The 25,840-nt window shown below is 33.6% G+C and overlaps 1 protein-coding gene across 1 annotated transcript in view; it reads left to right on the forward strand.

Annotated features, from left to right (window-relative positions):
• The window catches only part of LOC129219439 (putative autophagy-related protein 11), a 131,763-nt gene that overhangs the window by 59,772 nt on the left and 46,151 nt on the right, over positions 1-25,840 (forward strand). Inside the window, exons 3-12 of the mRNA XM_054853838.1 lie at positions 8,859-8,948; positions 12,035-12,118; positions 13,408-13,476; positions 13,576-13,695; positions 14,671-14,744; positions 15,200-15,303; positions 18,139-18,311; positions 18,654-18,763; positions 22,504-22,588; positions 24,287-24,939. Coding sequence (XP_054709813.1) covers positions 8,859-8,948; positions 12,035-12,118; positions 13,408-13,476; positions 13,576-13,695; positions 14,671-14,744; positions 15,200-15,303; positions 18,139-18,311; positions 18,654-18,763; positions 22,504-22,588; positions 24,287-24,939 — 1,562 coding nt within the window. The remainder of the gene's footprint in view (positions 1-8,858; positions 8,949-12,034; positions 12,119-13,407; positions 13,477-13,575; positions 13,696-14,670; positions 14,745-15,199; positions 15,304-18,138; positions 18,312-18,653; positions 18,764-22,503; positions 22,589-24,286; positions 24,940-25,840) is intronic.

Below are 25,840 nucleotides of genomic sequence, written 5' to 3' on the forward strand. Positions count from 1 at the left end.
CAGGATCATCATTAGTCGAAGACTGCACTGGGCCGTTGTCGACATCACCTACTAAAGGCAAATCATCAGACATTGTAGGAGAGTCCTGAGAAGAACCTGGAGACTGAGCTCGCACTGGTGATCTCGGTAGAATATCCGAGTAGATTTCATCGGAATTATCAGAAATATCCGACTGAGAAGTCGGAACAACCCGGCTCCTTAGTTGATCAACATGTCTTCGCCAGACCATGCCCTCATCCGTTTGTACTAGGTATGTAGTCATACCAAGAACTTCTGTAACTGTAGCGGGAACCCACTTCCGATGAGGAGGGAACCCTAGTGCATAAACGGCTTCTAAGGGAGCGAACATTTTTACCCTTGTGCGATTATTTAAGTTGTCCCGTTCTTGTTTAGTGTTAATGGTTTCTGATAAGTCAGGATGCAATTTGTCAAGACAAGTTTTTAATCTTCGATTCATCAGCAGCTCTGCAGGAGACACGCCTGTAGTAGAATTTGGTGTCGCGTGTTGAGAAAGTAAGAATGCTGCAAGTCTGTATTCCCAATTTCCTGTAATAATTCTCTTTAAGGCATTCTTAGTCGTCTGCACCATGTGTTCCGCCTGTCCATTTGAAGATGGATGATGCGGTGCAGTAGGAACAAATTTAATACCATTCCTAACCAAAAAATCTTGAAATGCTTCAGAAGTGAAGGATGGACCATTATCCGAGACTAGTATATTGGGTATACCATGAGTAGCAAATAATTTTCTTAATGCATTTATCGTTGCGGCGGACTCGGTGGAAGGAACCCGCACTACTTCCAACCACTTAGAAAATGAGTCAACAACAATAAGAAATAACGAATTTTGAAATGGACCCGCATGGTCGATGTGGATTCGAGCCCATGGAGTCTTCGTGTTTTCCCATGGAATAACCGTTTTTGGAGATACATTTCTTGTCTGTTGACACGTTTCACATGAGTTGACCACCTTTTCTAGATCTTTGTCGATGCCAGGCCACCAGACATAGCTTCTAGCAAGAGCTTTAGTTTTAACAATACCCTGATGAGTATTATGTAATATTCCCAACAGGTCAGCTTGAGCTTTTTTTGGAATAATTACCCTTGCTCCCCATAGCAAGCAACCTTTGTGTACAGACAGTTCTAACTTTCTTGTGTAAAACGGTTCAAATACCTTATCGGGATTTCGTTCGGGCCATCCCCTCCATGTCCAGTTGAGAACTCGAGATAATATGGGATCTAGGGCCGTAAGACGAGCTAAATCAGCACATTTTAAAAGCGGCTTCTTCAAAGCTTCCAACAACAAAATTTCCATTGGAGAATTTTCTTCGTTGGACGACATTGGCTGTGGAAGGCGACTTAGACCGTCAGCGTTGGTTATTTCATTTCCTGGTTTATAGACTAAATTGTAATCATATGAACTTAACATGATCGACCATCTCTGCATTCTTGGAGAGAGCATTGAAGGTATAGGTTTGTTCGGAGCTAAAAGTCCTAGCAACGGTTTGTGATCACTGCGAATTTCAAATTTCTGTCCAAATAAGAAGTTATGGAACTTCTTTACACCTTGAATAATAGCCAATGCTTCTTTGTCGATTTGTGCATATTGACGTTCTGTTTTATTCATCGTTCGTGAATAATATGCTATTGGAGCTTCTGTGTCATCTTCTAGTTGATGACTTAACACAGCTCCGATTCCAAATTGAGATGCGTCACAAGTTAAAATGATGGGCTTCTTTTCGTCAAAATGAGTAAGTAGAGTTTCCGCCGACAGGAGTCGCTTTATCTTTTCAAATGCAGACTGATGAGTGTTTGTCCACGTCCAGTGAGCATCCTTGTCTAAGAGACGATGAAGTGGTTCGGCTATGTCAGCCTTGTTTTTCAAAAACACATGATAAAAGTTTAAAAGTCCTAAAAATGCTTGAAGCTCTTCCTTGGACTTGGGAGTTGGAGCATTGCGAATAGCATCAACCTTGTGTTTGGTTGGCTTAATTCCATCTTTATCAATGTGAAATCCCAAATATTGAATACTTGAAGCTCCGATGATGCACTTTTCTTTGTTGAGTCTTAAGCCAGATTCTGAAAACTTCTTTAAAACTTGCCTGAATCTTTCTGTAAGTTCTTCCATAGTTGATCCTTTTATTAAAACATCATCAAAATACGGCAGCACGCCTGGAATACTCGATAACAGCCTTTCAATGAACTGTGAATAAAATATGACAACGTATATAAAGTACAAATACAAAATGAAAAAAGGTTAAAAAACCAGCAAACAGCTGTTTCGGCACTCTAAAATACAAATGCCATCATCAGTGCAAATAAAAACGAAGAGAGGTTCAACCCGACTAAAACACAGTCGAGGCAAACATTGGAATGAGAGACGAGTTGTAAAAGATATGAGAGCAGTACCGGAAACGATGACGTCAGGGTTACGTCAGAACTACAGAGGACAGTTGCACTCAGGAGAAAACGTCACGGACAAAAAATAAATCAAATAACAGACTTCCAAACATTAGGAAAAGGGGGAGTGCTAGACAAATCATTGACGATTAAATTAGCATTTTTCCATATGTAATATGACTCCCAAAAATCTAAATCATGAATGGACGAACACTCGTGAATAACTTTGGCGGAAGAAAAAATAAAATTATGGCCACAAGACCAACAATGTTGAGCAATAGAGGAGCGTTTGAGATCCTGTTTTTTGACGTAGTTTTCGTGTTCTTTTATCCGGAATTTGAGGGATCGTCGAGTCTGCCCAATGTAGGCTAATTTGCACTGGCAGGAAACACTATAAATGCCCCATTTGTCAAGGTTCTGAACAGGGTGTTTAAGCTGTGAAAATTTTAATTTATTAACAGGAGAAAAAGTGACGGAAAAATGAAACTTTTTTAAGATTTTGGCAATTTGTAGACTGATTTTAGGAAAAAAGGGTAAGACAACGGAACTCGAATAGTTCACAGGAGCAAGTGTTTGATTTTTGTTAGCTGAGCTACATAGCTTCTTATAAATGGTATCAATAATATCTGATGTGAATCCCCGATCAACCGCAATACCTCGTAGGTAATTCAGTTCTGATGAAAGTAAATTGGAATTTGAACAAATGGCTAAAGCACGGTAAATAAAAGATCTAAAAGCAGCCAATTTTTGTTTAGGAGGGTGAACGGATAACCTGTGGGGGGGAAGAGAAACAGCAAAGGGTTTACGGAAAACAGTAGTTGTAAACATATTGTTATGACGAGTGATGGACACATCAAGAAAAGAAAGATGATTTCCAGATTCCAATTCAACAGTAAATTGAATATGTGGGTCAATAGTATTTAGGATGGATAAAAAGATAATTAACCTTTTATCCATCCTAAATACTATTGACCCACATATTCAATTTACTGTTGAATTGGAATCTGGAAATCATCTTTCTTTTCTTGATGTGTCCATCACTCGTCATAACAATATGTTTACAACTACTGTTTTCCGTAAACCCTTTGCTGTTTCTCTTCCCCCCCACAGGTTATCCGTTCACCCTCCTAAACAAAAATTGGCTGCTTTTAGATCTTTTATTTACCGTGCTTTAGCCATTTGTTCAAATTCCAATTTACTTTCATCAGAACTGAATTACCTACGAGGTATTGCGGTTGATCGGGGATTCACATCAGATATTATTGATACCATTTATAAGAAGCTATGTAGCTCAGCTAACAAAAATCAAACACTTGCTCCTGTGAACTATTCGAGTTCCGTTGTCTTACCCTTTTTTCCTAAAATCAGTCTACAAATTGCCAAAATCTTAAAAAAGTTTCATTTTTCCGTCACTTTTTCTCCTGTTAATAAATTAAAATTTTCACAGCTTAAACACCCTGTTCAGAACCTTGACAAATGGGGCATTTATAGTGTTTCCTGCCAGTGCAAATTAGCCTACATTGGGCAGACTCGACGATCCCTCAAATTCCGGATAAAAGAACACGAAAACTACGTCAAAAAACAGGATCTCAAACGCTCCTCTATTGCTCAACATTGTTGGTCTTGTGGCCATAATTTTATTTTTTCTTCCGCCAAAGTTATTCACGAGTGTTCGTCCATTCATGATTTAGATTTTTGGGAGTCATATTACATATGGAAAAATGCTAATTTAATCGTCAATGATTTGTCTAGCACTCCCCCTTTTCCTAATGTTTGGAAGTCTGTTATTTGATTTATTTTTTGTCCGTGACGTAACCCTGACGTCATCGTTTCCGGTACTGCTCTCATATCTTTTACAACTCGTCTCTCATTCCAATGTTTGCCTCGACTGTGTTTTAGTCGGGTTGAACCTCTCTTCGTTTTTATTTACACTGATGATGGCATTTGTATTTTAGAGTGCCGAAACAGCTGTTTGCTGGTTTTTTAACCTTTTTTCATTTTGTATTTGTACTTTATATACGTTGTCATATTTTATTCACTATGCAGTACAAAGTTTTCGACTACTTTTTATGTTTTCAATGAACTGTTGAAAAATTCCGGGAGCAGAAGATATTCCAAATTGCAAGCGTTTACATTTAAATGCACCCTTGTGAGTTACGATTGTCTGGGCCATAGCACTGTCTTCGTCAACGGTGAGTTGTACATAAGCTTGCGAAAGATCTAGTTTGATGAAATAACGACTACCTGCAAGTTCAGCTAACACTTGACTCACAGCAGGAACTGGATATGGGTATTGACCCAAAGCTCTGTTTAACGTGCATTTATAATCACCGCAAAGTCGAATTTCTCCATTGGATTTTAGAATCGGGACCACAGGAGTTGTCCATTCTGCATAATCCACCGGCTCAATTGCCCCTTGTTCTTGCAATCGTTGCAATTCCTTCTCAATTTTTTGTTTTAGTGCATATGGCACCGTTCTAGCTTTTAATTGGATTGGACGAAAGATTGGATCTAATTTGAGTGTTATAGGTTGACCTTTGTAAGTCCCTAACTCATCTTTGAAAACGTCTGAAAATTCTTCCACCACACTGTCCAGAGTTAAGTTACTGATCCTATGAACTCCAGTTAAACATATTCCCAATGGCTCAAACCAATTTGTGCCTAGCAAGCTTTCTCTAGGCTCCTTAGCAATTAAAATTGGAAGTTTTCCTTTGAAAGATGAATATTGCACGTCAACATCACATTGTCCTAAAATTTTGACAGCATTCTTATTGTAATCTCTAATTATGTAAGGACAATTTTCTAATCTCGGAGGATTAGTAGGGAACAGTTCTGTAAATGTAAAATTATCAATAATTGTAACTTTAGCACCCGAGTCTACTTCCATAATAACTGGCGATTCATTTATATGAACAGTAGCTTTCAATTTTGAACAGTTAACATTGTTTACACATAAGTATTTTAACTGCAGAGACTCAACATCAGGAACAGTGTCGATTAAATTTGCAGAATTAGTGTTAAAATTTTTCTTAAACACTTGCTTATTATTTGGAAAATTATTAGATTTACTTCTACATACCCTTGCAATATGTCTTTTCCTCTTACAGACATGGCATTCAGCATCTTTAAATTTACACTGTATTCTAGGGTGATTACCCCCACAGCCAGAACAGTTCTTCGATTTTGAACGATCTTTGTTTACATTCTGTTTCTGATTCCACTTGTGAGTTGAGTTGTTATTCCTGACTTGAATCGGTTTCACGGATAACGAATCAGAATTTCGTATTTCTTTTACGTTTCTACTAGCAGTTTCCGCTGCAATTGCTTTATCCAGGGCATCCGAAAACGTTAGAGAAGTTTCAGAGAGTAATCTTTGTTGTAGATTTTCATCTTTAATTCCACAAACCAATCTATCTCTTAACATTACTTCTAGCGATGCTCCGAAATTGCAATGTTCTGCCAATCTTCTTAATTCAGAAACAAATGAAGAAATTGTTTCTTCGTTTTGTTGTTTCCTACGATAAAATAAATATCGCTGAAATATTTCGGATGGTTTGGGCGAAAAATGAGCTTTAACAGTTTTGATCAATTCTGGGAACTTGATACTCGTTGGGACGCTCGGTGACAGTGGCGTAGCTAGACCCGACTTTCGGGGGGGGGGGGGGTTACTTCTTTTATATATATATATATATATATATATATATATATATATATATATATATATATATATTATATATATATATATATATATATATATATATATATATATATATATATATATATTATATATATATATATATATATATATATATATATTATATATATATATATATATTTTATATATATATATATTTTATATATATATATTTTATATATATATATATATATATATATATATATATATATATATATATATATATATATATATATATATATATATATATAATCGCTTGGAATTTTTTCCTTTTCTTCTTTTTTTTTTCTTTCTCTTCTCTCTTCTTTTTCTCTTTTTTTTGAGAGTAACTTTTCGGGGGGGGGGGGGGGGGGTTTTGTCCCCAAAACCCCCCCCTTAGCTACGCCCCTGCTCGGTGATACCAAGGAACGTATTACAGAGTATGTGTCAGGACCACAAACGCTTAAGAATACAGCACGTTTTTGTTCATCTTTTTCAATAGAATTTGCTTCAAAGAAACATTCCAATCTTTCGTAGTAAGAGTCCCACGACAAAGGTTTCGATACGTCAAAATGTTCCAGAGTTCCGATAGTAGACATGATGGCGAAAATTTTGCACACAGTTTCAAAAATTAACACTCGTAAATGCTTTTAATGCAATTGGTCTTGATATAGGCGAAAACAACTTACAGAACATGCAGAATTGCATCGGCGTCAGTTTCGATTTTGTTCACAAAGAATACAAAAGTTCGTTCTGCTGATTCCGCGATGATTCATCATCCCATCCTCGTCGCCAAAATTTTTGTGTACGGGGTGTATTGCGTGTAGCACTATCCATTAGCAGCAGACGAATGATCAAGGCTTGCAAGTATATTACGATACATTTATTAACACGTACACACACACACGCGGCCGAAGCCGATCGAACTTTTTGAGGACTGCCCAACTACAGTGAAGTTACGGTTACAGTTACACATACAAATACGATTACGATTACAAACATAAATACATAACAATATAATAGAGCTTCAGGATAAGTTTTATCTGCAATGAGTATTAAAGAACTAATTATACAATTATTCATTCACAAATAAATATGTTTCACAATCAAAAGAGAGTGAATTATCGGGCAGTTCTGCTGCTAGCTTCTCGTGATTTGCATAACAGCTGCAATTTCAAGAGCCATCTGGTATTTCTTTTACTGTGAATACTAATTTTCATTTAAAAGCTTTGAATTAAAATGGAATGATAAAAAACCGTTTCAAAATTTAATTTGCCTAACATTTTTGCTTCCTTTTACAAAACAGGAAGTATTGTATTCGCGAAAAGATTTTCACTCAAAAATCGACCTTAATTTCCATTTTCCTCACCCCCGAATGAATGTTGAATCTTTTTTTCGACTCGACCACAAGTGGATACGTGCCTAAGAACGTACAGACACGCGAAATATCCATTTTGACGATTCCCGAGTTAATTACAACGAGTTTTCTTGTGACGTCTGTTTGTACGTATGTATGTATGCGAATGTGCGTATGCATGTCACATAACTCAAGAACGGTATGTCCTAGAAAGTTGAAATTTGGTACGTAGACTCTTAGTGGGGTCTAGTTGTGCACCTCCAATTTTGGTTGCATTCGGGTGTTTCTAAAGGGATCATTTGCCCCTTTTTTGGGGGAAATCATTGTTAATTTCGATGTAAACTTAAGTGGTGTTAAAATTTGGAGGACACTTGGCGATATATCGCCAGTCTTTTGGTCGCCAAGTTTTGTCGCCAACTTGGCGACAAATTTAGCTTTTTTTTTTAAAATCTGATTTTAATTTGGCCACTGTTGGTGATATTTAGAGAGTAATTGAATCACATTAAAATTGCCAGTAATGTGGAAATGACATTAAATTGGAGTAAAAGGAAGTCATGTGATGCGCACATCAGCTCGTTTATGTTTGCAAGACAAAACAGAAGATTATTTTTAACTTCAAAGCTTTTGTTTACTTTTGAAAAGTTGTGCGGTTTATAGAGAATGGCGTTATATAGGTCGGCGTTACAAAGGTATTCCAGTATTGATGTTTTTTTCTATTTTAATGAATTATAAGTTTGCTATTAATTCACTAAATTTGTTTTATTATTTTGATGGAGTCAATGAATTGTTTAGTTACTTTTGCATAATGACCGCTTGAAGATTTCCAGAAGTTTTATTGTTTCAGTTACCTTCTTTCTTCTAGTTTGAAATGTCTCTTTAACAGGTGGTTGGGGGCGGAACAAGACAGCTTTTTTTCTGTTATTTATTATTATTATTATTATTGAATCTTTGAAATCTCTGCTATTTAGTGCCAGGGATACCCACCAAATGGGGCCTCTGAAATTTTTAGGAGTGTTTTTGGGGACATTTTTCTGTGTTTTTTGGAGGACTCTCCTTCTTAGAGAAGTATTTATAGTTTGGGGGGGGGGGGGAGTGTACCATTGTCCTGTAGAACTTAGCACCCCTGAATTAGCTATTCTTCGTTTCATGAATTGACTTAGGCTGCACTTGTGGCTTTGTATTCAAGCGGGAGTGCCCACCTGGGGGGGGGGGGAGTCATGGCGCAGACTGTGCCGTTGAAATTTTTCGGGAGGAGGGTGTTTTGAGGGGTATTTTTCTCATTTGGGGAGAGGTCTCCGCGATATTGAGAGGGTGGACCCTTGCCCTTAGGGTGGTGGGCACCCCTGATTCAAGTCGAGTAATTAGTTGTTTTGTTGCATGCAAGTAGTCAAATTCATTTCTGATTTTGAATAATCTGTATTATTTTTTCAGACTCATTAAATTGTAATGAAAAGGAAGCTATTGATGAAAAGAAGGAAATTATTGAACCCAGTGTTTCACAACCAAAACAGTTTAAAAAACGTATGTGTATTTGATTCCTGTGTTAATATGTACATTTAATTGTTTTTCAGTTTGTTTTTAACAGATAAGTATGTTATTAAAATATGTAAGGAAGGTGGAAAAACTCACTTGATGTCCTTTATTTTTATTAATTATCAATGTTTCTCTGTGGAATGTGCAAGTTGCATGTGAATATCCATGAGGCAGTTAATAATTAACTATTAATTTAATCGCTTTAGTTATTGAAATAGAAGATGTTCATGGGCTATATTTCTGCTCAGATGGAAAAACCAGGGGTCATGGCTTTAAACTTCTCAAACCTCAAGCTAATCTATATATAAACGCAGACGGTGTTTCTTTGTTTCTTTCTTTCTTTGTACCCGATGGCTAGATGCCCCATAGCACCTGCAGCTCTGAAACTTGGCACAAAAAATCAAACATACTTCGAAGACGTGCACTTTGAAGCCGAAATTCTAACTTTCTAATTAGTTTTTTCTTAATTAAATGTTTTATGTGACTTAGAGCACTTTTTTGTGTTCAATTCGTCACAGATTCCCAACCAATCCCGTCAGGAAAATATTTTTTGTACTATAGTGTAGAGAATTTACTTTCAAATATGATGACCGAAAATTTTTTTGAAAATTGACCGATATTTGAATTTTTTATGTATTTTTGAAAAAACTTTTCTTTTGCGTTTTTTCCCGGATTTAACTTTTTTCTAAACTTATCCCGCCAAAAGTATAAGATTTCTTTCTGAAAATTTAGTATGCAGTAGTAAAAACATTTCTCCCTCTTCAAAAAAAAAAAAAAAGTTTTCAAAAATACAGGATAACTCTTTTTTTTTTATAAAATTTTTTATGAAATTTTAAAAACACATTTATTTTTCACTTTTTCCTGGGTGTAATTCTTTCTAAATCCATCCCACAAAAAGTATGAAAGATTTCTTTCTGAAATTTTAGTATGTAGTAGGCAAAACATTTCACCCTCTTCAGATTTTTTTTTTTCAAAAATATATATATGCAATAGATTTTTTAAACAATTTCTTTTAATTCAAAGTGACACATTTTATCTTATACTGTCGTTCCGTTGAGGAGGAAAAAAGCTTGCTTCATTTGGATGTCGTTTTTTTTTAAACAATTTTTTAATGAAATTTTGAAAAAATCCTTTATTGTTTTGCTTTTTCCTGGTTTTAATTCTTTCTAAACCCATCCCACAAAAAGTGTGAGAGATTTCTTTCTAGAAATTTAGTATGTAGTAGTCAAAACATTCACCTTCTTCAAAAATATTTTTTTTTCAAAAATATGCAATAGCTTTTTTTTAAATTTTTTAACTTCTAAGTGACACATTTTATCTTCTACCGTCGTTCCGATCAGAGGGAAATAGCGTTCCTCCTTCTGTGACGTCATGATGCGAAAATTGTGACGTTATGCCTGGATTTCGATTGGACGTTTCGCTGTATCTATTTTAGTGAGTTATTTTTTTTGCATTTTTTAAAAAAACTAATTGTCAAGCAGTCAACTACGTACAAAAAATTGACGAATACAGAATTTGGCATTTTGCTTTTTTTTTTAATTTTATTTAGTCGGGCTTTTTACTGTAATTAAATTCTTTAACTAACAGGCAGATGGCATAAAATTCTTTCAGAATGTGTTGAAATTTATTTCCTTAATGTTTAGTTATATAGCTGAACTAAAATGTGGAAAATGCCTGAATTTTGGAGTGTTGTTCAAAAAATTTTTTTGAAACTTTTATCTGGAGAACAATTTTTGACCCTCCAGGTTTAAGCATAGTGTTTTGGAAAAAGGTTGCGTAAATGTAAGCGAGTATATGAGGTAATTATTTCAATGAAAGTTCGTAATGCTAATAAACTTCCATTAAGGTAATCGTTGGATGTATTTACATCCGCCATTTTGAAATTTTCAGTAGCAATTCGAAATTTGGCCAAGTCCGTAATTTGCGAATTTAAGGAACTAAACAAACAGTAATTATATAAAAAAGTCGTTGGAACCTTTTAACTGTTTAAGATGCATTCCATTTTTCTTCACTATTAATTTTTCTTTTAAATTGTATAACTCCAGGTACAGCATATATACAGAATGTTTTTTTTCTTTCAACAACATAAGGATGGTTGCGGCGCATACTCCCAAAAATACGATACTTCTACACTGTTGTAGATATTTGAAATATTTTAATTAAGGTGGATAATTTGAAGAGGGCTCTGCTATGGGATTTGGCAAATTGACTTGGACCCCTTAACTGGGCCTAGAGCTTGTTGTTGGTCTTTAATTATGTATTGGTATACTTTCAAATATATAATATAGTGAAATTTTGTTTACAATCAGCTTCAAAGGACTACAAACTTTATTCATTGTAAAAGGAATTTCGTTGTAATGGGATCTATTTAATGGCAATAAATCAGGGTTGAAAGTTTATTTCACTGACATGGATATATTGTTGTATTGTTGTTCTCTACAAAATTATTTACTTTTGGAACGTACATTATTGCTCTTCATCCACATTTGTTACATGTTTCAGTACTCTAACTTACAGTCTTTTTTCTTAGATCTGATGACGAAATTAGAACCATGAATAAAACTCATGTATTACAAATCATTTTGCAGCCTTAATAATCTATAATGCAATTTAATTCATTGTCTTGTACTGCATTCAAGAAAGCTGACTCATCAAATGCTTATAATTCTTTTTCCCCTTTGAAAAATCCTTGAAATATTAAATCAACCCTTGAAATCAGCTATTTCTATGCATTAACAACAGTAAAACTTGAAATATGGAAGTAAAACTTAATTTTTTGAAAATTAAGGAAAAAAAATGTTCACATAAGACACCCTTTCCCTACAAAAAAAAAAAAAAACACTGCAAATTTAAAAACATTTATTTTAACTTCTGCATACATTGATTGCTTTACGACTTAGATTTTATTGGCTCTTTTCAAAACATGTTTTTGCTATATTTTAATGTTAGCACAAATCTGAATTCTATGTATTGATTTTGAAAATAAATGATATGGATTTCCAAATGTTTTTCAAGGCTGTGTTTATTTGAAACAATTATATTAAAAATTCCATGAGTTTTCTTTCTTTTTTTAGGTGGCAGGAAGAGAAAAATAGACCTCTTAAACAATGATGGAACAGAAGCTAAACATTTGCATTTCGAAAAAGGAAACGATAAAAGTTAGTACTATTTTCAATGTTATTTGAAAGAAAAAAAAAATTTCTGAAATTATTTAAGGTGAATGTGAAGTAATATACTCAACTTAAGTATTAATTAATTATAAAACAGTGTAAGAAATATTTAGTGTAAATAAAATATTTTCCAATTTATTTATACTAAGTTTTTTTTTTTCTCATTTTATTAAGGATGAAATGACATACAGTGAAACCCCAATTTTATATCCCCCGAACCTGCGTTTTTCCCGCCTTTCACATTTTTTATTTCATCAGACCCTGGTTTTTCATATACTAATAAAGTTAATTTAACCCGAATTGTAAGTTTGTTATTTATGAATTTCCCGCACTTACGTCTTTCCTGGGAAGTAAAGAAAAAAGTTATAAAATAAGCAATATGTTTCATTTGTGTTTTTATTAAGATACATACATTATTGAAAGTTAGTCTGTGAAAACAGAAATGCTACTGCTCCTTCTGTACTCAACCTTATGAACTTTTCGTCCGCCAATGAAGACAAACAAGAAGAACCAGAAGCACAGCCCGTCTCTTTTTTCAATATTGGTGGAAGAGCTTACAAACAGTGAAAGACTTTTCATTCTCATAAAGACCACGGAGAAAACTTGCAAATAACTTCAATTCTGGATGATACTGCATTCACTTTGAACTCGATCACTAAAAAACAATCCACTATTATGAACTATTTTCAACCTAAACGCCCGAATTTGCACAGGTCTGACGAGAGGCCATGTCAGCCTAGTCGGAAACTAGTGGCCCGGGCCTGGGGGGGGGGAGGTAATAATAATACATCAATAGTAACTATGTACATCAACAATTCCAAACTGAGAGTTTTGTCTCTAAAATGTATAAGGAAGTATGCAGACTGATTTTGTATTGCAGACATATCTCTGAATGTCTTTCAATTTCACTCCAAAGCTTTAAGATGCATTTTTGCTCCACTTCCCTCTATATACCGCACACACAAATTTTAATATTTTATTTAAACAGTACTGGATAAGAAGAACACCGTCTTTTGAGTTATCTTGTTCTCCAATATCAGCATTTCTTTTACTTCCTTCTTTCTTTATTTACATTTGTGCAATTTAAAGTACAAAATAAGTAAGCCTATATTATGCAAGTCAAGCATATTATATACTTCTTTTTTTTCCCTCAAAAGATGATTTTTTGTGGAATTTTAAAAATTTAGTGTTTTGATAAGTAGAAGAAAATAGGTTTAACATAGATTTTAATTCGTGCATTGAAATCTGATGTACATTTTTTAAAATTTCATTTTCAGCTGAAAAAATACCTTTGGAAACCAGTGCTGTGGAAATAAATAATCCAGGATCTAAGAAACACACCCTGAGTTAGTATAATTTAATTTACGTTTGAAAATTCTTATTTCATGCAGTTTATAAAATTGTTGCTACACATAACGTTTGTATGTATTGTTTGTTTCTTAAAGGGAAGCTGCCTTTCAGACAGAATTCAGCTGCACCTGATGTTCCAGATTTGCAGCAAAAAGTCATTTGGATTAATGATGTCGGTGAAGGCCGTGGTATACATCTTGGCAATCTCCCAAAATGTAATATGCTTAAAAATTGCTTTATTTGCAAGATTTATTTACTTATTTTCATTCAGCTCAATGTTTTTAAACATTTTATTGGCTAACTAGTGGTACCCGCACGGCTTTGCCTGTAGTTGAAAATTATAAGGTCTTTTGGTTCGCCTGTATATTTCCAAATAATGTATGGTGAATTTCTTGCCAATTGGCTTGCTCATGTTATGGTTCCACGTTATGATAACTTAGTAATTAACTCGTCCATCTTATGATAATTTTGCTCTGGAAAATGTTTTTAAAATTAGAATGGAAAAATAACAAAATCAAATTTTGGAAAAATTGCTTTGAGGTGCACACCACCATGCTACAAACTAACTTTGTGTCAAATTTTATGAAAATCTGCCGAACGGTCTAGGCGCTATGCACGTCACAGACATCCAGACACAGAGACTTTCAGCTTTATTATTAGTAAAAAGATGACTCCCATCTCTTTATTTTTATTGTTACTAGATAGCAGACATGTGATAAAATATAATTAGTGAATAAGATAATAGATTAGTAAAAGTAGTAGTAGTTCTTCCCTTATATAGAAGTTTGGTAAGACCTCATTTGGAGTATGCTGTTCAGTTTTGGTCTCCTTATCTTAAGAAAGACATTAATCTATTGGAAAGGGTTCAAAGGCGAGCTACAAGGCTAATAAATGGACTATCTCACTTAGACTATGATTCCAGGCTTAGAAGGTTAAAAATGTACAGTCTTGAGCAAAGAAGAGACCGAGGGGACATGATTCAGTTGTTTAAATTTATTAAAATGAAAGATGTTATGGGGCTGAAGTTTAGCACTGAAAACAGGACAAGGGGTTGTGCAACTTTTAGTGAACACTCATATTTTTTGCTTTTAATTTGATTTAATAGGCAAATATGTTTTTTTCCTTGATGAATGGAATTATTACATAAGAATTGGAATTTCAAATCTAAATATTCCTCAATTATTTTTCAGTGAGAAAACAACTACTAGAAGCAAAAAGAAAATTGCGCTTATTGTACAAGTTACTGTATTTTCAAGTGCCTCCAGTGAGTTTCTTCTTATACTTATTTATGCTTTAATGCCTTAGATATGTAGTAAACTTTTATTGTATGTAGCCTTAGATACATAGTAACTATTATGGTTTGAAATAAGGATTTAACATTTGCTGTATGTTGTGTCTATATTATTATAACATCAAATCTTGCAGCATCTTCATTTTTCATCTTTAGTGGATTATCTTCCAAAAATGCTAGGATTTGTACTTTGTAATCAAAAGAAAGAGCCACTTACAACACGTCTTAGTTACTGCAGCCTCACAATAATTGAAATCCACACAAAACTGGAGAATACAATGAAGATTGCTTTCATTAAAAAGAAAAAAAACTGCTGCTGAAATTTAATTATAGCTATTTTTACAATCTATTTTTTAATTTGAATTGTAATAATGATGTTTTTTTTTAAACTTTGTATTCTGATATGTGTTCTTTTTTTTTCTTTTCAGAATGATCCAAATGTAGATGTCGTGAAAACAATCTTAAAGTTTAATGGATTTCCTTTTGATGAATCATCATTTGAATTTGTCAAAAGAAGACGTGTTTTGGCTCAGTATGTTAAAACTCTATCGTTTTATGACATTTATTCATGTGCTTTAAATTCTTTCTTTTTTGTCACTTACTGTACTACTGCCACAAAAAAGTCTTTGAAAAGAGTTGCCACAAATAAGCCAGTTGAAATCTGTTGTGAGAATTGATTGCTACTCTTTTTTTTTTTTTTTTTTGCACCTTAAACTCTTTCACTTTTTATAATTTCTTTTTTCTGATAGTAAAACAGAAGTACTTAAGTTTTAAGTTAATTCTTTAACTAGTAAATTTCGTCACTAAAGCAGGAAAAAGTTTTGCATTTTTGCATGCAAAACTCAAGTGTTTTGCAATTACAATTTATAACAATATTGTTTGGTATATTTTTTAACTTAAAAGTTTGTTCAAGATTTAAGAAATAATCATCCATTTTGAGGTAAAAAAAAAAAAAAAACTCGCAAAATAAAACAATTAGTAACACTCTTCAACACTTGATAACAATGAAAAAACATTAATATAATAATGACAATGTATCTTTGCATAACATAGACAAACATGCCATCGGCGTTCTCAGAAGATTTTTGGCTCTGCAGATTGTTTTTTAAAAACTACTAACGTAAATTTAAAAAAAAAAAAGACAAAGGAATAAACAGTTGCAAATGGAGACTGCTTCTACTATGACTGTATGATTTTTTATTTTACACAGCCTGAATTGCATAAGAGAGAAATTCAAACTATGTAAAATAAACAACTTTACAGACTACGGAATGTTCTCTGTTGGTGAATCCTGCTGTAAATTGAATTTCAATGTGCTGGCGTTGAGAGAGAGAAAGAACAGATAATCCGCGGCAGCGTATAATCTGCATTAATTTCAAACATTTTAACAGATAATATACGGGAAAATACAATATTTATATTTGCAGAAAAACTTACTTTTAAACAAATAAGTAGTTTTTGTTGATTTGTTTACAAAATCAAATATCTTCATTTTCAAGTAAAAAGCAGGTAGCTCATGTTTTATCAGATCTACATGAACCTTTTCACTATAAAATGAAAATAATAATAATGATCATGTGATTGAGATTGGTCAAAAAATAATGGTGAAGGCCATAGGTGTGCGCAGTGCTTCAGAAATGGGGTACCACTGTACCAGGAGGTTGAAATCGCGCTTATAAAGGCTCCCACATTTGCTTGCTTTAGGAACATTTTAAAAATATTGTGAGTAAATAAGCATTTTTCAAACTTATGAGACAGGAAATTAATGAACCTAAAAATGTAAATTTTAACCACTTTCATATTAACTTCAGTTTCTGTGTACTGATGGGGGACCACGGTACCCCTGGTGACCCCCGTGAGCCCGCCTATATTTAAGGCAGTTTTCTTCTGTAAGTGTAAACTATATGTGATTGCAAAAAAAAAAAAAAAAAAAATTAAAAAAAAAATGATTTTAAACCTTTTTTTTTCCTTTTTCAAATTTTAATATAAAATAAAGGTGAATTAGTCAAAATAACTATTTACAGAAAATTTTCTGGTTAGGATTTGTGTTTGCAGAAAGCTTTTCATTTTAAGTCTCCCTATGTCTATCAATCCTTCCAATTTTTTGTGGTTTTTGTTTTTTTTTTATTTTTAGCAATATTTAAAGATGCGTTAAGCCTTCTTTCATGCTTCTTTCTTCTTTGACTTTTATGGGAAAGTAGGCTAAATAATAATAATAATAATAATAATAATAATAAATAATCAAATTTATTTTCCAAAAAACAAAAGTATTGCCGTTATTTCATATTCAATTTTTTTTTCTTATCTATTTCAATGCATTGCTTCAGTCCGAATTTGGGTCTGAATCATTTGACTTGTTATTTCTGTTGTTCCTATTGGTATTTTCAATGTAAAAGGTATAACATAAAAAAAACTGCTTGTGTTAGTTTTTATGCTTGTGATTATTGTACACTTTTTTATTTGTTCCATGGGCGACTAGTGCACCAAAACAGTGGGGGGTCAAAGAAGTAGCGAGCGACGCCCCTGCAGATGATTTTTTTTTCAATTGTGCTATGTTATTCGATTTTAACATTGCTGATTAAATGATCTCTAAAGAATGTCAAATGTGCTAAAATTGGGATGGATGGCAATTGTAGATTTCAACATAGTCCATTCGTTTGGAATTTTTTTGTTTTTAGTTTCGGGAAGTACATCAATTCTCCCTGTAAAAAATCATTTTTCATTCAATCATTAATTTTTAACTCTGAAAAGTAAGGAGGCAAGGCCCCTTTACTTTTGGGAGTGAGGAGGAAGTTGTCTCCCTTGCCCTCCCCCTTAGCCGCCTATGATTTGTTTGTTTGTTCTTTTCGTAATTTTTTATCATGATTTTTGTAAATATGTTTTTCTTTCCACTCCTCGCCCTTGCCACTGTTATGGACCATTTTTGTATTACAGGTCCATGTTTTGGGCTGTTTTTAGCTTGGTTTTATACATGATGTTTGAAATTACATTGAATAGATGTGCTTATACTTAGTCAGAAAGTGAAGTTAAGCTAAGAAAATCTGTCTTTTCGAGGTTGATGTAGTAAAAAAAATGAAAAATTTACCACAAGTTAGGAATTGTTTGTCTTATTGAGTTAAACTCTTGCTTGATATCTTAAGAAGAAATTGGCTTTTTTTTAAATTACGAGTCGGTGTTTTCCCCATCATCTTTGCATATTATATCCCTTCACTGTTTGGTCATTTATATTTTGTTCTTTAGAATGACTAAATTTTTCGGTTTTTGTGTATTTACTACAATGTTTCATTTTTTAAAACTGAGTTAAATTTTGTTTTGAAAGTGATTTCTCTAAAAAATTTTATTAGTGCTCACTTTTTTTTAAATATAGTGCTGGAGATTCGTCTATTTTGAGCATATGCAAGATGCTAAGTTTGAAAAAGGGATCAAAACAGGATATGATTAAAAGTATCTTAAAATTTTTAATGAAACCTCATGGAAAATTAGATCCTCCTGATGATCCAATCATGCAACCTCGTGTTGTTTTGGAAAGAATTTCCCTAGGTAAGTTTTTGCAGTAAAACAAAAAATTAACCTAGTTAAATGCACAAAGATTAAAATTGCTGATATGTTTTAGAAATTACCCGGAACTCCTATATCAATGCATGAAATAAATTTTCATCTTTAGGACCAATAAATCATCTAAGAGAAAGCATAGTCACCCTAATGCTGACGATTATCTTTCATGCATTGATACAAGGCAAACTTAGCAGATAACACTAAAATTCATGTCAGCAATTACTGAGTATATTTTTTAAATTTTATTTCTTTGATTTTACATCTAGTGTTTAATTTTTAAAGTATTTTACCGAGAAACAATATGAACCGTATATATTTCTTTATCAGCTACCAAGTATTTAAAATCTGCATTGTATACTTCAAAACATGATCCAGAAACAAAGAAATCTAAAGCAAGTGCCCCACAAGAAGCTGTTTCATCAAGGTATAATTTAAAGGTAAACATAGTTATATTATTTTATTCGAACTTTTAAGAGAGGAAAGGGGGCCTGTATTAGTCTAATTCGTCTATATACACAGTGATTTAGAGGCTTCATAAGAGGAATATAACTGATATTTTTACTTCCTTTTACAAAAAAGGAAGTATTGTATTCACAAAAAAAATTTTCACTCAAAAATCGACCTTAATTTTTATTTTGCTCACCCCCGAATGAATATTGAGTTTTTTTTTTTCGACTCGACCAGAAGTGGATAAGTGCCTAAGAACATTAGACACGCGAAATATCCGTAATGACGATTCCCGAGTTAATTACAACAAATTTTCTCTTGACGTCTGTATGTATGTATGTCGTATAACTAAAGAACGGTAAGTCCTAGAAAGTTGAAATTTGGTATGTAGACTCCTAGTGGGGTCTAGTTGTGCACCTTCCCTTTTGGTTGCATTCGGGTGTTTCTAAAGGGGTCTTTTGCCCCTTTTTTGGGGGTTAAATCATTGTTAATTTTTATGTAAACTCATGTGGTGTTATAATTTGGTGGGCACTTGGCGATATATCGCCATTTTGGTGGCCTAGTTTTGTCGCCAACTTGGTCGCCAACAATTTTTTTTTTCATTAGTGAGACTCAAGTTATATAGAAAGGAGAGGTAGGTCAGACATCGCCGGCAACCCCGTCCCCTAACGAGTTCCGAGAACAGTGACGTAGGTCGGTCCCCATCTGCTGATTCCTCGGGCCCGGATATGAGTGTTTTTAATTAAACTGCATCCTTTTTTCGTCGCGCGAAGATAGAAAATCCTGCATTTCGAGCTTGTTCTTTCTGGTGAAAGCTCGTTATTTATCTGCTAGTTATTTCATGGTTTTAAAATTCCTTGTTCACTAAAAAAAAATGGTATTTTGCGCTGTAGCTGATTGCAAAAATGGAAATAAAAGTAAAGATGTGATGTTCCATCGGTTTCCAAAAAATGATGATATTCAAAACCAATGGGTGAACATTTGCTGGCGTCAAGATAAATTTTTACTGGACAATGCAAGAATTTGTTCCAAACATTTTGAAGACGATGCTTACATTAGGGACCTAAAATCCGAGCTTTTGGGGACTAAACCGCAGAAAAGATTGAAGCCTGATGCACTACCAACCTTGCATCTGCCATCAAAACAAAACTCATGCAGTAATGACAGAAGTTCACGGACTCAGAAACGTTTATGGAAGAAGAATGTCAAGGAACTTTTGCAAAATAACGCCACAGTTTCTTCTCCTCTTTCTGATGTTTTAGAGGAAATTCCAACTGTGCAAACGAACAATGACCCGAAACTAATTAATCAAAATTTGTATTTTGAAAATGAAATTTGTGCAGCAAAATTTCCTTGCTTGAAAACAAACTGAAGGATAAAGATGATTACATTTTACGTTTAGAAGAAGAAAAGAAGCAACTTAGAGAAGAAAATACGCGACTTAAGGAGTTGTTAAGAGAAGCTTCTAAAAAGGAAGAAGATATGAAAGCGAATATGGAGCAGAAAATTAATGAGTCAATCGATTCATTATTGTCTGTTATTCTGACTCCAGGGCAATTGCAACGATTAAAGAATGGGTACAAGAAAACACCTTGGTCGGCAGATGATATTGCACGTTCGCTGGTTTTAAAATCTATGTCTTCTAAAGCGTACGATTATTTGCGAAATGAAATTAAATTCCCCCTCCCAAGTATTAGTACTTTAAAATCTTGGGCAAAGGACTTTCATTGTTCACCAGGAATATTAAATCAAGTTATTGCAATGATGAAGGAGCAAGCTAAAAATCTTTCGCAACTCCAGAAATTAACTGTTCTTTCATTTGATGAAATGAATATCATGAGCGACATTTTTTACGATCATGCAGCGGACAAAATTTTAGGTCCCCATAAAAATGCCCAAGTTGTTTTAGCGCTTGGACTGACGCATAATTGGAAGCAGCCTATTTTTTATGACTTTGATGAAAAAATGACCGTTGATTGTTTGAATAACATAATATTGATGCTACATGAAGTAGGATACACCATCGTTGCAATTGTATCGGATTTAGGTGCTGGAAATCAAAGCTTGTGGAAACAAATGGGCATAAGTATGGAGAAAACATATTTTGAAAATCCTGCTGACAACAAAAGAAAAGTTTGGGTATTCGCTGATGTACCACACTTAATAAAACTACTGCGCAATCACTTTCTTGACCAAGGATTTTATTTAGAAAATACCTTTATCAGTAAGGGAATTATTGAAGACATTTTGAAAAAAGCCAATAATGAATTTCGACTCTGCCCAAAATTAAGTTCAAAGCATCTAGAAGTTAAAGGCTGTGAGAGACAAAGAGTATGTTATGCTGTGCAGTTATTTTCACACCACACAGCATGCGCAATTAAGACCATATGCCCCAATGAAAATGTTGCAGCAGACTTGTTTGAGATGGTTAATGACTCTTTTGATATTCTGAATTCTAGAACAAGAATAAATACAGTAAAAAACCAATCGGCTTTCAGAGGTGATGCAGAGCAATTATCCGTTCTAAACAAAATGGAAAACATGATTACTAATTTAAGAATTGGAAACAAAAAACATCTTCTTCCATTTCAAAAAGGCTACATTGATTGAAACACTTTCTAGAGGTGGATTGTTAGTTCCAACAAAGAACTGGGAAGAAATGATTAAACAGTTTGAACTTTGCTTTGTCAACATTCACGGAAAAGAAAATATTTCAAAATCCAACCATGTAATTTTTAAACTTCAAAATATGCTAGAAGATAAATTTCCCTCCTTGGATAAGAAACTCCTTCGGACTTATTCCAGAGCTAGAACATTTTTTCGCATCAAATATTTAAATAAAAAGCGCAATGCAGAAAAGAAAAATTCAACTCATTCCCGGGAGCAAAAAAAGTTAAAGCAATTTTTGAAGGCCTAATCCGAAGTATAAAGGTAAGAAACTTTTCTTTCTCCCCTTTTTTTTAAAAATAAATTAATGGTACGGGTTTTCATTTTACATCTGAGAAGATGTTTGCACTTTGTTCTGACAATAACTGATTTCTTGCTCCACATAAATTGCATCAATTCTTCAGAAAACTAAAAAATACATGCCTAGGAGAGAAATTATCATGCTGGCTACGCAATCACTAAGCAATGAGCTGCCTGGTCCCAGTCAAAAGGGGACCAGTCTAGGTCACAGCTTTTACCACGCGGAGACCGCCCGCTGTTTGTTTACATTCTCTGACCTACCTCTCCTCTCTATATACCTTGAGTGAGACTTAGTTGTAAATAAATTAAATCTATTATTTCCAAAAGGGCGTAAGTCCTACAGAAATCCATTGGACTTACACCCTTTCTGAAATAATCAATTCAATTGTGTTCAAAGTTTGTTTTTTATTTTTCAGAAATCTCACTCAAGAGATCCTTTTCATATTTTACTCTTTTCATCAAGAAAGAAAGAAAAGAAATGGGGGGGGGGGTAGCAATTTCACTATATACTTGTATTAACGCTGCCAAGCTAGCCTGCTTTGATGACACATTTGTACTCTGAACAAATCTTTTAAAAACATTTTAATCCAAACAACGTTTTTGTAGCAGTTCACGTGAATTGCATATGGTATTACTGGACTTTCTTTGTTTGAAGGCAAATCTTGTGTCAAAATCTGGATGACTGCATAATAAACTTACATTTGTTGATGTGTTTAATTTTAAAATTTTACTGTATTAAACATTTCTATTTTTTGGTTTCTAGGATAAAAGTAAAATATCTTGGAATAAACGTGATCATAGATTCACTAAAATTGAAGATTTGCCTCCAAGGAAAAGTACTGCCAGAGGTAAACTATTATGAATAATTTAAGAAAACCGTTGTAATTAATCTTGCCTTTTGAATTTTTTTCTTTTAAAGTACATTTTAACACTCTATTTAATTTATAAGCTTAATTATGGAGAAAAAACATTTGTTCCGTCATTTTTTAAAACTCTGCAACAATTATAATTTGTTAGCTTTAGTAAAGTTATTTAAGTCAAAAATGTAATGTTAATACTTCACAAGATACCGGATCTATCTTGTTTCCCCGTCCTTAAAATGTGAATGTTTTTTTACTAATTTTTCTTAATTTCTACTGAGGGGGAGAATTCTCTCAGACATAGGTCAATTAAAAGAAAAGAAAAGCTTATTTGGTTCGTTAAAATGTGCCAATATCAAATACAAATACAAAAGTGACGACCAGCAACAGGCTCTGGGCCCAGCAAAACCGGTCCTAGTTAATTTACTATCCCCAGTGAAGATCAATGGCCCTCTTAAAACTATTTACTCCCTTGCTCATTACCACCTCTTCCGGTAAGCTGTTCCAAGGTTCCACTACCCTGCTATAATAATAATTTTTCCTAATATCCATGTTAGCCTGAGATTTAAATAGCTTAAAACAATGACCCCTTGTCCTGTTTTCAGTACTAAACTTCAGCCCCGTAACATCTTTCATTTTAATAAATTTAAACAACTGAATCATGTCCCCTCGGTCTCTTCTTTGCTCAAGAGCAGGGCTGGATTTAGGGAAGGGCAGGCGGGGCTACTGCCCCGGGGTCTCCACAACAAAGGGGCCCCCAGAGTTAAAATTTTTACAAAATACCCTAACTTTCACAGGTTGAAAATATCGGATATATACATATATGTCAAAATATTCGGATATATATCAAAGCATCGGATATTTTCGAAAATATGATGATCTTTTCGAACCCTGATTAGGGGCCTCCACTCCTTTGTAGCCCCAGGTCCTCCACACTTCCAAATCCGGCCCTGCTCAAGACTGTACATTTTTCGCCTTCTAAGCCTGGAATCATAGTCTAAATGAGAAAGTCCATTTATTAGCCTTGTAGCCTGCCTTTGAACCCTTTCCAATACATTAATAGCTTTCATAAGATAAGGAGACCAAAACTGAACAGCATACTCCAAATGAGGTCTTACCAAACTTAGGCAGCTGCTTTTGATATTGTATAATAATGTCTGCCTTGTTAAGATAGTGTGTAATAACGTCTGCGTGAATGCTTGGGGGAGTGCAAGTACATCAATCCCTGGCTCTGAGTTTAAAAGTACCTTTAAGCTTTAGATTGATTAATAAAACAGGATATGGAGCAGGCCATAAAAAATGTTTTTTTTTTTTGAAGACCTCAAAAGTTTTATGCTGGTCGCTGAAAATAACCAAGCATCTTTTTCTATGGGATCCCATGTCTCTTCATAATCTTAATTTTTAAAAACCTGCTTTGGATAAATTTAAATTTTATCAAAATGAGTGTTTTTATTGGATTTAAATTCTCAAGCATCTTGTGTGAAACAGAATTTTTATAATAAAATGTTTATTTCATTTTTCCGTCTCATCCCTTGGTGAATATTTCTGTAGCATCTTATGATATTAAAATAAAAAAAAAAGGTATCAGTTTGATTGGTTTTAAGAAAGTGGTTCACTGATTTGATGTTTAATGTTATTATTTGTATTAATTAATTGGTTATTTTTAAACTCATTATTGATGTTTAGAACCTGATAAAGGTAAGGAAGGAAAATCAGCTGAGGATAGGAAAACGATTGAAACAAGGAATAAGCTAGCAGAAAAGAAAAAACAAGAATTAAGCAGATTTGAAGAGGAACGAAAAGAACATGCAGAGAGGAGACAACTAAGTGAACAAAAAAAATTGGAGAGGAAGAAACAGGAGGAAAAGAGGAAACAAGAAGAAGAAAAGAAAAACCAAGGAGGCAAGAAGAAGTTAGAAGAGAAAAAGAAACTAGAGAAACAGAAGGAATTAGAGGAAGAAAAGAAAAAATTGGAGGAAGAAAAGAAAAAATTAGAGGAAGAAAAGAAAAAGATTGAAAATAAGAAAAAAGAAAAAAAGAAGGAGGTAATAGAAACAACTTCAAACAAAAGTATTGATTTAAAAAAAAATAAGAAAAATGTTGAAGGAAGTGCAAAAAAAAGTAAGCAAACTAATCTTACGTCAAAACAATTGGAAGATATTGGCGAGAAAGATGTTCAAAAATCTATTCAGATCATGAAAAGTCCAGATAAGGTTAAAGATGAGAATCTTCAACCTAAGAACACTGAAAACATTGAAAAAATAGAAAGCCCAGTTGAAGACGTATCCTTCCTTTCTGATAACGAAGATACTGATGATGCTCCTGAAAGTCAAAAAGAGGTATTTAATAATTCATAATCATACAAAAAAAATTTTTGAGCAGTAATTAATCTGCAATTACTTCCTTATTGCTTATCTATTTTTATGTGTTGAGAGTATAGAAGTTTATTTTGTCTAAAGCAGTGGTACCCAATCTTTTTTGTATCCAAGGGCCACCAAGGAAATGATTCTTGCTACTTTTCCTAAATAACATGGAAAAATATGGAAATGGAAGGAAAATTAAAAACTGTTGTTATCAATTTTTTGATGATTCTTTTATTGAATGCATCTGTTTTTCAGAAACCAATTTCTGACTATTTGGCTCCAAATTTTTAACTGTCATTTATTTTTCTTTTTGATTTGTAACGTAACATTAAACTAAGCAATGGGCCAGACACATCAGCTTTGCAGGCTAGTGTAGCTCGCGGGCCGTAGGTTGGGTACTACTGTTCTTAAGCATAAACTTGGTGGTTCTGCTAAACCTTTGGGGTAGAACAGCCTAGTTGCAAAACAAAAACTTATGCGTGGGACATTATCACAATTTGTTGCCATATCAGGTTAAAAATAACATTGGGGCAAATTTTGATTTTACTTCATTAGTGTGTATCTGGTGAGAGAAAAGCTTTTAGAAGCTAATTCTTTCCTCATTTGTACCCTACTAACCTGTCTTAAAGTATGAAAATGGTACCTTAATAGCTCAAATAATTGCTGAGTTATCCAGATTCAAAATCTAGACAAAAATTCAATTTGTTAATTTTGGCTCATTTTGAAGATGCTTTTTCTCAAAAAGGGATGTTTTGATTTTCGTTTTTCTTCATTCCATTGATAAGAAACACTTTTAGTAACCAGAAAAAGTTTGTTTCATTTTTGAGACACACCAATATAAATAGTATAATGTAGTTCAAAAATATGTATTTCATTC

This window comes from Uloborus diversus, chromosome 1 (genome assembly GCF_026930045.1).
Source record: "Uloborus diversus isolate 005 chromosome 1, Udiv.v.3.1, whole genome shotgun sequence".
In the NCBI taxonomy this organism is placed as follows: Eukaryota; Metazoa; Arthropoda; class Arachnida; order Araneae; family Uloboridae; genus Uloborus; species Uloborus diversus.